The sequence below is a fragment of the Choristoneura fumiferana genome, chromosome 4, assembly GCF_025370935.1.
Source record: "Choristoneura fumiferana chromosome 4, NRCan_CFum_1, whole genome shotgun sequence".
Taxonomy (NCBI): Eukaryota; Metazoa; Arthropoda; class Insecta; order Lepidoptera; family Tortricidae; genus Choristoneura; species Choristoneura fumiferana.
In genome coordinates, this window is record NC_133475.1 from 11125814 (window position 1) to 11141696 (window position 15883).

Below are 15883 nucleotides of genomic sequence, written 5' to 3' on the forward strand. Positions count from 1 at the left end.
ACCGTCGCCGCGCGCGCAAGTCTCGTTACTTATAACTCACACTCCGCACTTCGTAATTGCTAAGGGTTTTAAAAAAACAGCCTTCAATGGGGCCGAACGGCAAACGATGCAAAAAAAGAAAGGGCGGCAGTAAAACTAGGTGCTTACGTATTAATGTTTCATATGTAGGTACTTTTGATAGTTATACTCATAAAATGATAGCAGCTTGTTCTTTACCTATTCGTTTCGTGTTGTTGTAAAAACTGCGGTACTTATTCTAAAATTACATTGGATATCATCTCAAAATTTTTAACTACCAAAGAAATCGAAAGGTCACCGCAGGTCAGTTCATCAGTTGCGCAGAGGTATGTAACTCCAAAAGCGATGTAAAAAAGTAATCTGAAAATTTTCAGAGTCATTACCCTCCCTTCGTATCAGGAAAATATTGGGGGAGCGTGCACCATACTATATTCCACCAATATCCACTTGGGCGAACGCCAGGCTACGTGCTTTGTAAATAAACACTGTTCATGTTCTTTACTACGTATTCACTATTTTGGAACTCAGTGGGTCCCCTAATGTTTAAATAATAAATCGCCTAAGCAACTCACTTATAGCTACATATATTTCGTGTTTAGCTTTGCTTTAAATTGCTTTTTCCAACTTTAACAAACTTGGTAGTACATAAATTGGTTATCATGTTACACTGCAAAGAACATGTATGGACATACTAATCCTTTAGTTCGTATAAATTAACTGAATTTCGTTAATAACATAACTTATCTCAGTACTGTAGTCATTTGCACTTTATTCTCCTCAGAAATCCAGCAAGTTTTTAGAAAAAATATCTCCTGTTTGTAGATTTCTTAAGGAAGTACAATTCAGTGAGTCGGATTAGACTAAGAGGCTATTCTGTGAGAACAGTTGTGTCCTGATTTAATGTCCCATACGTGTCGATAGTGTCCCGCTGTAAATCTCCCGGATAATAAAAGTGTCTTCTTTATTGCTCGCTAGTAATTCCTACTTATTTAACAAACACTGGAGCGATTATGTCAACGATTCTTGTGTTGTTTGTTTGGGTAGTTTCACGCCTTTGTCTTAGGTCCATTACATTACATCTCCTACACCTCATGTTTTTATTTTATACATTGCCAAATGTTATATCCATCGTTCAGAATATTATAATAATGATTATGAAGCTTTCATGCGTGCGCCTAGCTAAATACGGTTCCGCGAATGATGTGAATGTGAACCGTCCATAAAATATGAAATGACTTTCCTCAACACGTAACGACGTAAGTTTTAATTAGTCATAGACAGGCGGTTCTATTGAAAATTTAGCGGCCGTTTCCCAATAACAGTGGGCCCCTTCTGAGCGAAATGGGAGTTACGATACTTTACTAAAAGGTCCACCATTGTCGACGGACGCCTGCATTTTGGAGCGTGACAACACTCACATGTGACCAGCAATATTCATACAAACCCTCGACCCTTGCCGTCGGTCGTGTCGTAATAATAACGAGGCGCTACATGCCGTCAACTTTTAGGTTACGGGCTTCGTAAGAAATATCACCGCCCGCCACCGTCCGCTGAGACATTCGCATAATTTTTTGCCTTAATTTACATTTTGTTTGGCAAACAAGGATACGTCTTCGTTAGAATAGGTCTATTAGGCACACGAAATAAACATTTATGGTAAACAATTTAATACGCTATCCACAGGCAACTTTGGAAATAAATCATTGTGCCCTCCAGTTTATAGACTTAATTTAATAACTTTGGTAGAGTAATTAGTACACACGTGCCTTTCATGTAAAATTCATAGGTAAAATAAATGTGTTGTTTGTATTTTTGGAGATTGAATTTGATTTGTTACAACTTACATACAATACACATGAGGCATGAAATCTGTAAAGAAAATGTGAAATAATAAAATAATTCCATATCCACGTATCGATCGTACAAGCAAAAACGTGTAGGTATGTACCTTAATAACTATTGCGAATTTCTAAAGTAAAGTAAGGTAAAAGTAGTAGTTTCTAAAGTAAGTTTCTCTAGGTTGGCAACGCATCTGCAATACCCCTGGTGTTGCAGATGTTTATGGGCGGTGGTGATCTCTTACCATCAGGAGACCCACTTGCTCGTTTGCCATCCAGTCGAAAAAAAAAATTAATTTATCAGCAACCTTGCGTAGCGTTTTAAAGTAAATTGAATGGCTGAAGTTTGATTATTTTCTCGCCAACGTTATCACCCAACTTTAATTATCCCGGTAAGTTAACTACACAGTACAGTCTACCTAAAATGAACTTATTTAATTTTACCCGGCTTTCAATTTATCCGTGTGAAGCTGGTCAACAATTGTAATTAAAGATGAAGTTTATTCAAGCACCTGGAACGGGCGTGCAAGGGACAGTCCCTTTAGTTTATCTTATGGCCGACAAAACACAACCAACCCCCTACATACTTTACCCCTAACTTGCCAACATAACAATCCCTTACGTGGGTTACAAGGATATTTGCTACAGAAAGTAGGTACAACACGCTCAAAATATATGCAATATATCCCTATTTGAAAAGGAAGTGCTTAGAATACTGCTAGTATCAGCAATTTATGGAGACGCCTTCCTTTTCTTACAAAACAAGTAAATGTCTTATTATTTGTCGCTGAGTCGGCGTCTAGCGAAAACAATATTTATGAGGGATTGTTACTGCATCATGCAAAGCATCTGTTTATGACTTCGATCAATACCGAATGTCTGGTAATCTTTCATCGAAGAACCAACTAGCAATGTTGGTGTATTATCGCAAGTGTTAATAGATAGAGATTTATATGGTCCAGTTTAGAGCAAATTCTCTAAATCTAATGTAAGTTTAATAAACAGTTTTGTAATTTTAGGTAACAGCTTTGTGCATGTGCATCCAATGACTTAAAAATCCAATAACTTACACTGCTAGGTAGCTTTTTCATTCGTGTGTTGATTTTGCTTGTTGAAATACTTCCAAAAATGCCTAGGTTAATGTTTCATAGTACTTATCAGCCCGGATAAAAGCGTAACAGTATCCGCCGTCGCTGGATACGGCGTGGATGACGGTGAAGATGATGATGATGATAGTGTTGGAAATCATCTAAAGTACACCTGTTGTCTGGATTCCCTGCAGGACATTTTCAGCGAATGCTCAACGTCAATCATTGATTGAAAGGATAAGATTTGAACCGAGACAAATGAGTTGAGACTGCCGGCATTTGTTGTGATTCCCAGACGATCCCGAAATAGAAGGAGTTACATTGAATGACTCATGTGTTGTACATTCAGATTCATTACTTGTTTGAATGCCAATGCAGCATACAAATGGTCATATAGAAGCGTAGGATATTTGCACACTACTATACACTTTGAATATTACTAACAGTCTCAACTAATTCGATTCCAGTCTCATTTTAATGAATACTGCTGTATTTACATTACTTTACATAATCGTGTAATATTATAACGGAGTTTTCGACTATATTACCGGAAAAGAGAGCACGCATGCAATATTCAGAATAGAGTCAGCCGTAGCAAACTTAATGTAGTCTGTTAGTATTATGGAAATCCTAATAACAATAGTGCCATAAACTTCAGTCCAACATATCCCGCTCCCACAGTGTTTTAATCAAAATGCTAATACATTCCCGAGTCGGCTACATACTTCAATTCACTAAGCCAAGTAATTGGATCCCGTAGGTAGCGCCAGAAGGCTTCATGGTAATGTAAGAAAAAGCTATCCCTTGCACCATGAAAATTTAATGCTTCTCAAGAAGCCTGCCAGATTACGACTTAATCCACTGCGGCATACATGACTGCAGCTTAAAAAAACTTGGACGCTTTAATTCTCTATCCGTGTAAGCCCTGATTTACCTGCACATGCAATATAGTAAATGAGCACGAAACACTGGCTTAGAGGCGCTTGCAGAATCCTTTTATCAAGCAGAAACAAAAAGAAGGCTTGGGAATCGGTTCAAGTCTATGGGTATTCCGATTTAATTAGATTTCTGATATTTGTTTAATTCGAGTTTATTGTGCTTTAAACAAAAGCAAAAATATTCAAGGAACATACCTCTTAACAAGAAGTACATAATAATGAATGCACTCAACACACTCGGAAAGGGACATCTTTATCTAATTAATGATAGGCATAAATTCGTAATCCAGCACGATCGGGATACGATTTAATCAGTACTAATGAGGTACTTCGACTGAGGTGAGGTACTTATTACTGTTTACTCTCTCTTGTATTACTGTTTTCCCTATCCGCTTTAATTCCCCACATTAATTATTAGTATACTCCATCTATGCCTATCTTATACGGTGACTCATATAATGTCTTCAAAAAAAGAGAGGCCAACAAAATAGCCTCTATGTAGCGGCATCATAGAAGAGGCGTAATTGCGAACCGAAAGCCAAAACGTTGAATTCTTTTCTCGATAAATCCTTTTCTCCCATATAGTTGTGGAATCAAGTAACCTCGTTTGGTGGGCTTGGAATCTTTTCACAAGTTCCCCGGCCATAAATTGCTACGGCCGATTGCGTGCGAATTACATCTCGGAGTTCGCAGACACTTTATCTCTTATTGAAGAGGGAAAAGTATTTCACTTCTAGCTATTGAAGAAGTCAGGTAGCTTTAAATGCAATTTATATCTACTTACAACGATTCTTTACTAAACGATCTTTATCAGTGTGATATCTTTGATCTTCAAGAGCTGACAATGAGACAATAAAATAAAATATTAGTATCACTGTTCAAACATACTCGTAATAATCTCAAAACAATGTATCTGCATATGAAAGCTCTAGCTCATCCTATTACAAATTGCTCGGAAAAACGCAGAGGTATTATGCTTACATGCAGCGGCCTTGCCAGTCCTTTTCAAAGTCGTGACCCATAGGCCCTCGCCCCCCGTGGGCAATGGATTATCCACGGTACCCGTCCGACTTGCCATCATACCTTATGCATCCTTCTCAAGTAATGCGAGATCTACCATTGCCACTTTCATTTATGAATTTTAATGTTAATTGTAGTACGATTTTGGCACATAATAAAACTTTACTTTATCGGATCTATCTAATGTTAGTAAATAAACTGTTGTAAATTTACGAGTATTTCATAAACCAAGACAATGCTGAATATAAAACTGCGAGTTTCAAACTCGTAGTCATAATGGAGGTTAATAAACATGATTTGTCTTTTATGTCCTTGTCGATGCGTGGGTGGAATGCATTGGCGCCATTACTTCTACAGTGTTATGATTGTGATATCAATGTGCTATATCGCTAATATCACTACAGACCTTTTGTTTTTGTGGTGTATGGAGAAAGTATCCATTAGTAGAAATCATAGTAAGGGTCAGTCAGTCGTCGCCACCCACGTAGCTCCTGCACGGCGATCCCTCAGGGAGCCAAGGCCGTTGCACAATGGGCCCCACTTGTGCTCTTATTGCGATCCATACTATTCAATATCGCTATCTGTTTTGGAACTAGTTTCCTGAGGCCAGTACCCTTTGCGCTCGCCATTCACACTGGAATTCCATTTGCAACCTATAAAGGGTGAAATAGAATTGACTGCGAGCTTTTGTAAATACGAAGTGAGAAGTAAGGATCTAAGTTCATAGTTGCATTCTTCAGTGTCATTAGAATTTAAAAAAAAACTTGTAGGTAGTAACTAAGTTTTTCTTTCATTATTTTTTGCGTAAAATATCTTCTTCATTTCAAATAGCCGGAACGCTGTTAAAATAAAGACCGTATTTCTGTCGAAAGTTTATTCAGCAACGTGCAGGCTGTAGTGGTACAATGACCAGCTTATATCAACGCCACGCTGAGAAATTTATGCTCCATAGTTACTGGTTGTTGTGGAATGCACGATATTGCGTTCACCGCACATGCAAATACAAACGTATATTTTGTCGGAAATAGACAAACGACGCCTGGCTGGACCTTCTATTGATTTAGAACAAAAGGTTCGCTTTAATCGAAGGACCCGGCCAACTTAGAATTTCGGGGATTTAATTTGAATAAATAATCGGATTAAATAGACATTATTATTAGTTTTTAACTTTACGCTACAGAAAATTAAACAAATTACTAATTCAATTATTCAGATTAACATTGAGTACATTTACTCATCCGGCGTTAATATTCATGCTACGAGTATGTTATAAACTGGAGTAACCCTTACTTAGTACTATCAAAGTTCAAAATTGTAATGAAAAGCAATGCGCTTTTCTAAACAGTGGTAAGGTAAACGCCCGAGTGCTCGAAACGCTGGTGCCCATTAGATGACACCCTTATGTTTTGTCACTTCTATTGCTAATGACGTAAAATTAAATGTGGTAACTATTGAGAAAGTGACAAGTACTAGCAGGTTTACCTTAATAGGCACAAAACTAGGAGACGCAACAAGTCATCGTTAAGTTGCGATATATGTATATACTCGTATATAGCTCGCTATTACCGTTTTTAGATAATTCAAATACATATTTCTTTTAATATTTTTTCCGCTTTGTAGGTACTATACATTATAACGGCTTTTGTCATCTCATCAATGATTTTTGCCATGTTTGTGTCTGTCTGTCTGTCTGTCCGTCCGTCCGTCCGCGGCTTTGCTCAGGGACTATCAATGCTAGAAAGCTGTAATTTTGCACGAATATATATGTAAACTATGCCGACAAAATGGTATAATAAAAAATACAAAAAAAATTTTTTAGAGCACCTCCCATCGACTTAACACTTGTTCAGTTGGGGTGATTTTTTTTTCTCATCCAACCTTGTAGTGTGGAGTATCGTTGGATAGGACTTTTAAAACCCTTTGGTAAGACGATGGGGGTTGCTAAGACGATTTTTCGATTCAGTGATCTGTTTGCAAAATATTCAACTTTAAAGTGCATATTTTCGTTAAAATCGGGCGTCCCCCCTCCCCCCCCTTCTAAAATCTAAAACCGGTGGGTAGAAAAATTTGAAAAAATTCAGGATGGTAAGTTTATCAAACTTACAAGGAAAACTATAACGGTTAAGTTTTCTTGAGAATTATTAGTAGTTTAATAGTAAATATACCTAAACTTGGAATATTCCGGACAAAATACGAAATCCTTAGAAAAATATTACTTAATTTTTTCGTAATGGCTCCGGAACCCTATTTCGGGCGTGTCCGACACGCTCTTGGCCGGTTTTTATTTTTACAATTGCCCCTTATTTGAAGTCTTGTTGCACTTCTGCTAGAATAATCCGGCAAGAAACTCAACGAGGTTTTTTTTTTAACAGATTTACAATATATTATTAAATGATATATTTACATCACAACACAATTTTATTTTTAACACAGTAAGTTCGCTATGTTTTGAGTAAGGGATTGCCAATGCAGATCGGAATTATTTCCAAATATCCCTGTCCATGAAATAGAAATAATCATTAGTTTTATAATACGCCTTAGATATTAATGTCTTCTTGACAATAGATCTGAATTTTGTATCCGTTTCATTGTTAATATTTTTTGAAATTTTATTATAAAAACAATTGCAATTTCCCAGAAACTATTTTTTTGGTTTTAGCCAGTCCGTAAGATTGAACTTTAAGCTTCCCTGTGTTTCTAGTAGCCTTTGGCTTATCGACGTTAATGGGAAAATCACATATGTTTTTTCTACCATACAGATTATTTCAAAAACATAAAGCGACGGCAGGCTTAGGATACCTGTTTCCTTAAAAATATTTCAAGGAACACCGGAGTAGTTAATCTATTTGAGAAACACTTTATCACATGGAATACTTCGCCTTAATATGTCATGTCATCGCGTTTTACTGTACTAGTTATTGCTTCTTTACCTCTAGGAAAAGCTTCCTAATCCTCGAAGTTAAATTACGACTATTATGAGAATACTACCGGGCTTGATTTACTACTGCTGTAGTAAAATATTTTATTGCTATAACTCTAAGCACGTTTTACTGGGCTTATCTGAAGAAAGACCTGCCTGCCTCTACATTCTTTACATTTTCAAACCTTCGGTGTCATGTTTAATTCATCGCATGATACGTCCGTATCACGTTTAAGATAACCAAATTCCGCCTATACTTCTACACTATTATAGTCATTATGTTTTGTTTACTTCTTGATTTTGTAGTAAATAAGACAAAAGTCGTAAATAACGTACCAAACCTACCTAAATCGAAATTTTGGTCCTAGCTCTTGTATTACTTTTTTTCGATTTTGTTTCGATTTTCCGTACCTACCGTAAGATGGTTATTTTATTTTAATTGGTGATTTGTACGTTTCTCATCTGAACGATACCTACTCTATTGTCTCGTCTATTTTGACGGAGACTTAGATACCAGTGCCCAGTTATGTAACGTATTAGCCTTAATCAATTGTTTCATCATCATCACAAAAACAACGCATAATATGAACTATTTCGTAGCACATACGTTGCGTACTTGATTGATCGCCTCGTAAATCCACAGTATTTTACATAGCCGCTTTGTTGAATTACAGTTTATATTTTATGTAGAATCAATTATTTATCAATGTGATGAAATAATTAGGCGTCGATTGTGTTGGTTACAACGACAATTAAATTTGACTGTCAAACTGTGTGAGCTCGCCTTTTGATCTCGTCGAGTACCTCTATCTGTGGGTGCTTTCATATGAGTTGCCTTAATTGTTATTTTATTTTCCATTTACGATGTATAAAATTATGAAATGATTAATGCGCAATCTATTAATGTATGAGAGCTTTTTAGTACCATTAAAAGTTTTGCGTCTAGCTAGTTTAAGTATATTTCAAACCTAATTCGCACTAGATACCGCAGAATATTTTTAATTATGTTGCCGTTAGCGAAGAAAATAAAATTATCTATCGCTGCCTGTTGGAAACATAAATCCCGATAACCTGTAGGGGATAAATAATGGAGAGTGATTAGTCAGTTTCACCTTTCTTATGCCCCGCCATTTAAAGTTGTGACTAATAAATAATCGTTATTTCCTTTATCGGGGTACAATGTCTGATTAAGAGCTAGTATCTTTCGTTAATGATCAATTTTAATACCATATTTCTCAATGTTCTTCTCCAGTCTGACTGCCCATAACTATGATACCCATACCTTATACCTATGATAAAATGTTTAATTAAAGTCTTGAACGTCAGGTACTTAAATAATTAATTGTTGCACTTCAAAACAATCTTAACAGTGAAGTTACCTTGTTTTTATTTCCACAGAATTTATTCAGTTACTCCACAGCGTTCTCGTGTTAAAAATAAACTTTTTGTGTTTAAAAGAAATATCGATGCTTATTTATAATTTTTTCGTTGTTACAGCGGAGGGAAGCCTGTCAAACTTTGCGCTCCGCAAAGTTCACTACACGGCGAGCAATCCCCTCAAAAAAGAATTGTTCACACCTGATACAAGGTAAAATTTTCATTATTAAGTATAAGAAAAAACGCCAATTTTTTATCCTAAAAAAAATTTCTTTGCTAAATCCATCAAGAGACGTGATAAGCCACAACCAAGACACATAAGTATTAACTGCATTTTTGTTGAAGCACAGGTTTTGACTGTGTAATAAAATGCATAATGTAAATTTGCATAACGATGAGTATTTGCAAAATAAATGTAATAAGCATAATGTTAGGTCCTTTACGTAAGTATTTAAAAGTACACATAATGTAAGTAGATGTTGCCCGCGACTCGAAATTCGTTTATCGCTATCTCGCGGGAACTATGCAATTTTTCGGGGATAAAAACTATCCTATGTACCTATCCCCGGGACTCAAACTATCTGTACCTATACCGAATTCCATTTAAATCGGTTCAGCGACTTAGACATGAAAAGGTAACAAACAAATAGACACAAACTTTTGCATTAATGATATTAGTGGGATGTTGATTATTTTTCCTACTTTCAAGTAGCGCAATGAACCGCAACGCATTCATCTCTTATTCCAGACCAAACAGCTTACGAAACTTGTATGAGAAGGCGACCACGGATCGACTGTCAGCCTCAATCCTCGACCAGCTCCGTAGAGACTCTCAGCATTCCCCTTACCTTCTGTGTACCCCCGTCCTCGGCTCCAAACGACGACGGCTCTTAAGAGTCGACACAGATATTGAGACCCATGTGGTGAGTGCATTTTTTTTATGTAGCCCGTACCATGTCCCACTGCTGGGCAAAGGCCTCCGCTTTTCTCGTGCAATTTGAAACCCACGAAAGTAGTTTTAAAATATTTAAAACACAAAATTTACCTTAATCAGTACTTTGTAGGTATATCAAATTATGGTTTTTTATTAATCTCCGTCTTTGCACACCTTTTTGGTGTACAATTACAGACTATATATATAATCTGTAATTGTAATTTGTGGTGTGTGAAGTTCACGTCATGTAATATATATACATATATATGAGAGAGCAGGGCTTGGGCCGTAGTTTCCACGTTGGCCCAGTGCGGATTAGGAACTTCACACACCACATTTAATTGCTGCGCAGGTTTGTGCAGTTTTCCTCGCGATCTTTTCCTCCACCGTAAATCTCGTGGTAAAATTTAATTCGCATACGAATTTGGAGAGACTCAAAGTGAGAGAGTGCTCGGATTTGAACCCACGATCCTCTGCTTGAGAGGCCATAGGTCAAACCACGATGGCTGTCACTTCACGTCATATAATATTCTCCAAAACAGTATCTAATCTACTTTTGAAGTAAACCAAACAGATTTAAAGCACCACTCCAGTCAGAGCTACACTACACGGTCACTAATTAACACATTTCAGCCGTCAGTGGTGGAGCACCTTCGGAAATGGACGTCGAGAGAGGCTGTGGGCGATGTGACAGCCCTTCCGGATGCTTCCATGCGGATCGCGAGCTCGGTCACGTTGACGCCCGACGAGCTGTCAGAATGCGGCTCCGGCGATGACGAGCCTATAGACCACAGGTTGCCCAGCCCTGAGGAACAGCTGAGAGTCATCGCTTCCAAGTAAGCTTAAGTCAAAAAAAATGGTTTCTTAAAAATAATATGACGCGCTCTTAATTTCAACTTGTTCATTTCATATAATATTTAAATATATGAATTAAGAGCCCGACGAGCGAATCGAATCTAACTAGCGAAGTTATTGTATTCATTTAATCCATTGCTGTATCGTTATTATATTAATAAAGCTTTACTTTTGAAACTCATATGTAAGATATTTGAGGATTTATCTACTCTACATTTATAATTCATATAGTTACCTACTGTAGAAACATGATTATCTTGTAGTTCGTTCGATAGAAAAAAATCCCAAAGTCGTCTTTAAGAAACAAAACAAACCCTATAGTACGGCGTAGCGGTAGGTCATGAGTTTATGAACGATAAGAAAACGTTACCTTTTTAAAATATGTATTTGTCTTCATAATACGAAGAAAATACCCAAACACGCGCGCGTTCTGACAAACTTATCTTGAGCCGCCGCGCTTCCCCCCCCCCCCCCTCCCTATCTACGAGTATATATAATACCTAAAATTGATTAGCGCTAGGAGCTCGGTGCCCCCTTCAAATTTTGCTTGTTTTAACTTCGACAGATTTCCTCCGGAAGTCGTTGCGATCGACACGTCAGGCAAGTTCTTCGACAGGATGTGCAGCTCGCGCAAGTCACTCCACATAGAGAGTGTCCCGGGTGAGACCGACACCGTAAAGCGACGCACGCGCACGAGGAAACCCCGTGGTAAAAGACGCAACACCATATCGGGCACTGATCAGAAAGAGCTTAGAGAGGCTATAGCTGGGTAAGCTTCTAGTATGCACCTACACCAACTAATAAATTACATTATCCATCACATTATTCCATAGTAATATGTAATCACCATCTTACATCCTACTCCGATAATGTAATCTATTAAAACGTCCATTAACGACAATAACCGCTGAGCACAGTACTGTGTTGACAGCTTCAATGATGTTCGTTTTCGTATCTTCGGCACATTTTAACAAATCGTTGATAATATCTTGTGCTTCTGTGAATACATTTATTGTACATTGGTTGTCATTGTTTCTATCAAAGGTACGCCATTGATGCTCGTATCAAACGAGGACAATCAATTAACTGTGCACTTGAACACTAATTGTTCATAAGCTTTATGATTAATAAAATCTTTGATGAATGCCGATGTTACGAGACGAAGAGGCATTCTTTATGTACTCGTATTACAACTATAGGTTGCCTTATGCGTGTGACTAATGCTTTGCTTGGTTTGTTTTATCGTAGCGATACATCAAATGCCGTGGCTTCAGAAGAACTCGAAGAAAGTGTTGTCGTCAGGTCGCGCTCTAGCGACCTTCTTAAGAAGAGTCCTATTGACCCCATAACAAAGAAAGGGCATTTTAACACTTTGAAACAATGGGGTAAAAGCAGACTGAAAATGATCGGCAGATCTCCGAGCGCAAGCAGAGATAGTTTTAAAGACACTATTAAAAATGAGAAAAAGGATACGAAATCACCGACAAGACAGGAAGATAAAGAAGTACAAGAAACTGTCACGATGCGTAAAAAACGTCAGGGTGAAGAAGACCGGAGGTCACATCAAAGGTGTGCTTCGTACTCCTCTTCGGAAAAAAGCATAGGAGTTCCGACGACACCAACAACGGCAACCATTAACGTCGGAGTGAAATTACGGGGAACGTCTGCACAAAGGAGACAAAGACGATCAGGTGTATGCAAAGAGGAACCACACTCCTCAAGCGGCAACTGGTCAGCTAGTTCAGAATCCGGGAGAACAAGTATCGGTTCAGAAATAACATCCACTACAGTGCCACCTCGAAGTTCAACCTCAGCTGCCACTTCTAATAACTCTCTTAATTTCCACCATGGACCACCCAGCTCTATTATAAGTAGAAGAAGATTCCTAAATACTTCGGGATCTGGCAGTGTCACTAGTGAAGGAACCCTGACACCTGATATTATTCATGACCTACACGAAGATTTAGAAACCAGCTCTGAATTTTCATGTGATACAGAGGGATATTACACTTCATTTCACATGGATTCTGGTTTAAAAACTCTCAAAGAAGAAGAAATTAGTCCCAGTACGCCAATGCATACCAGTAATGCCCTGTCAAACTCTTCAAATAGTCAAACTGCTGAAAACGAATATGAGTTATTCGGCAAAGGCTCGACTAGCACAACTACAAGCTCTGCTGGTACCGTTTGCACTACGCTAATGGCAGCTGGAAGTGATCGATCTTTAGTTATTGGACCTAAAGTACCAGAAAGAAAAAGTTCACTAACAATATTGAATCGCAGCCGAAGTAACAACATCAATAGCGCGAATGCTAGCTTAGATAGAAGTAGTAGTTCCTCGTTTACAAAATCTCCTTATAGCAGCCTGCGATATAATCCTAACCGTTCATACTCGGATAAACCAATATATAACCATTCATCTCCTGAAATCAATCAGGTTTCTACAATTACCATAACTAGAAATGTTGGTAATCATAGAGAAATGACAGCTGTAGCAGAAATTCATACAGAAACTGATCTTGAAAGTGCAAAGAAGAGTACTGGCACTAGTTCCCCTGATTCAGGTCACAACACGTCTAGTTCTCCTATTGAAGATTCTGTATCCAGTGCTCACGGCAAAAATAGCCTTTCAGAGCAAGATTATTCTGAATCTTCTGATTTAGAAGGCACTGACCGAATAGAAAGAATAAGATACAAAACTACGATCAACAGTTCTAGAATCCCATCGTTGTGTGTCATTACTCCAAACAATTCGGATGATGAAAGCGAAACTAGTAACAAAGACCCCGATGCATGTAAGAAGCCTACTACAGAGACTGAAAGTACCTTTAAAAAATCTAACAGCCGGCCTAAATTAGATCTTCCCGTTGATGAAAAAGAAACAAAACCCTCATCTGAATTGATAAAATCGTCCAAACCTCACATTCCAATGAATTTAAAGCCGTTCAATAATTTAATGTGTAAATTGAAAGGTGTGCTTCCAAATAAATTATCAAATAAAAAGTCACCTGTGCCAAAAGATAGCAGCCTTCCAGATCACATTTATGACGCTGGTGATTATGTCACTATTGCCGATGTTAAGAATAACAACCAAAAAGTAAGCCTCAACAAAGGTATTTATGGAAATAATGATATTATAAGAAAAAATTTGCAAACAGTTTTATCCGGAAAATTACCAGAAACAGAGTACGTGTCTTTAAATGAATTGCCAAATTGTTTAAGCGAAAGCAAAGATTTCTTAGAACATGGATTAGACGAAACATTGACACCTGCTCTAGAAGAATATCAGAAGAAGGGTGCCAAAGTAACGCTCGACTCACATGGCCAAGTTATTTATTCATCAGATACACTTAAACGGAGAAAGGGAGCGCATACGACGTTCGAACCTGGTCCGTTTGTGCAAGAAATAAACGCCACTACTACTGTTATTCAGAGAGAAACAGCAGATATTGTTCAAGTAAAAGATGAGACTGATTTCCCTTATGAACCTCCACCACCTACAAGCAAACCAACATCACCACAGTTAGGAAAAGTGATCATCAAGGCGCCAACCGTTCGAGATGGACCTGTAACAGCAGAATTCGTAACTTTACCGACCCCTAAACCGAACACAATTATAACCGCTACACCAGTCACCGAAACGCCTCCAATATCTTCTAATCAACAGCCACCAGTTTTCTCCAAAAATCCGCAGGATATACCGCGAGTAGTAGAAGTTATCCCTAGGCCCGGGGCATACGTAAATATTCATGATGCGGACGGTGTCAGCTTGTCTCCTACGAAAGACGATTTAGCAGGTAAGAATAAATATCGTTCAAAAAATCCAACAAATTTGAAAGGCAATTCTAATTCAGAACAGTTAGGGACATCGACAGAAATAAGTGAAAATATCATTCCGTTCGTGCCTAATTTTCAAACTCCCATTATGTTACAGACTAACAAATGTAGACATGAATTTAATAAATCTAGTAGCAAAGTATCTGAAGTATTGAGAATGTTTACCAATAGAAATAATATAAGTGCTATCGGTGAAGGCACGGTTAGTTTTTCTAATCCCCAAAGCGAAGAAAAGTCCCTACAAAATAAAATTAAACGCAGTGATAGTTACAAACTTGCAAATTCTCCTTTACTGCCCATTAAGAAGCTCCTTAAACTTGACACTTTTAGCAGCAACCCGAAAAAAGTAAATTCTTTAGAAATGATTCAAGCTGAAATCACTGCCGATTTATTGCGAGAACAGATAAACTATCCACCAACAGTATCGCCCAAACTTGGTCATAGAAGTTTTTCTAGCGATTCTGAAGTATGTAAGTGCATAAATAACAATAGTCCGTATGTTGACCACAGTTTCGAGTCCCAATTAACTGCGTTAGCTTTAAGTCCTTTTACGACACCAATGCCCACAAGACATTCGGTTGCTTTTACCCCTGATAACAGAGACACTTCTATGGACATTTTGACAGCAATTTTAGACTCCGATCCTGATGATATTTGTGTACTTCACTCGCCGCCTTCATGCCCGCTGTCTCCTAGTAAAGTCACCGTACCTGTAGATAGTTCAATGCATCGAGCTCGTATTTTATCAGTATCTGAATCAGATTATGGAACTGAAATCTGGTAGATGCTGTATATACAAATAAACTTTATTTCCATTATAGGTAGAGATATCTTAATTAGTTGTCAAAAGGTGTTACCGAAAAAAATGTTGGTAGGTACTACTACATTAGGCATTCATGATTCATAAAATAAACATGCTTACGCTTCTAGAATAAATAAAATATGTTACATTGTTAGTAAAATTAGATAATATATAAGATGAATTATCTAGATTTATAGATTGGGTCGTTAATAGTAGCATACCTACTCGTAGATAATTTTGGTAGATAACGTAGCTT

At 37.6% G+C, this 15883-nt stretch overlaps 1 protein-coding gene across 1 annotated transcript in view; it reads left to right on the forward strand.

The window, feature by feature from the left end:
* gukh (NHS actin remodeling regulator GUK-holder) overlaps window positions 1–15883 on the forward strand; it is an 81443-nt gene that overhangs the window by 62048 nt on the left and 3512 nt on the right. Inside the window, exons 2-6 of the mRNA XM_074086884.1 lie at window positions 9320–9410; window positions 9948–10122; window positions 10767–10969; window positions 11554–11757; window positions 12237–14785. Coding sequence (XP_073942985.1) covers window positions 9320–9410; window positions 9948–10122; window positions 10767–10969; window positions 11554–11757; window positions 12237–14785 — 3222 coding nt within the window. The remainder of the gene's footprint in view (window positions 1–9319; window positions 9411–9947; window positions 10123–10766; window positions 10970–11553; window positions 11758–12236; window positions 14786–15883) is intronic.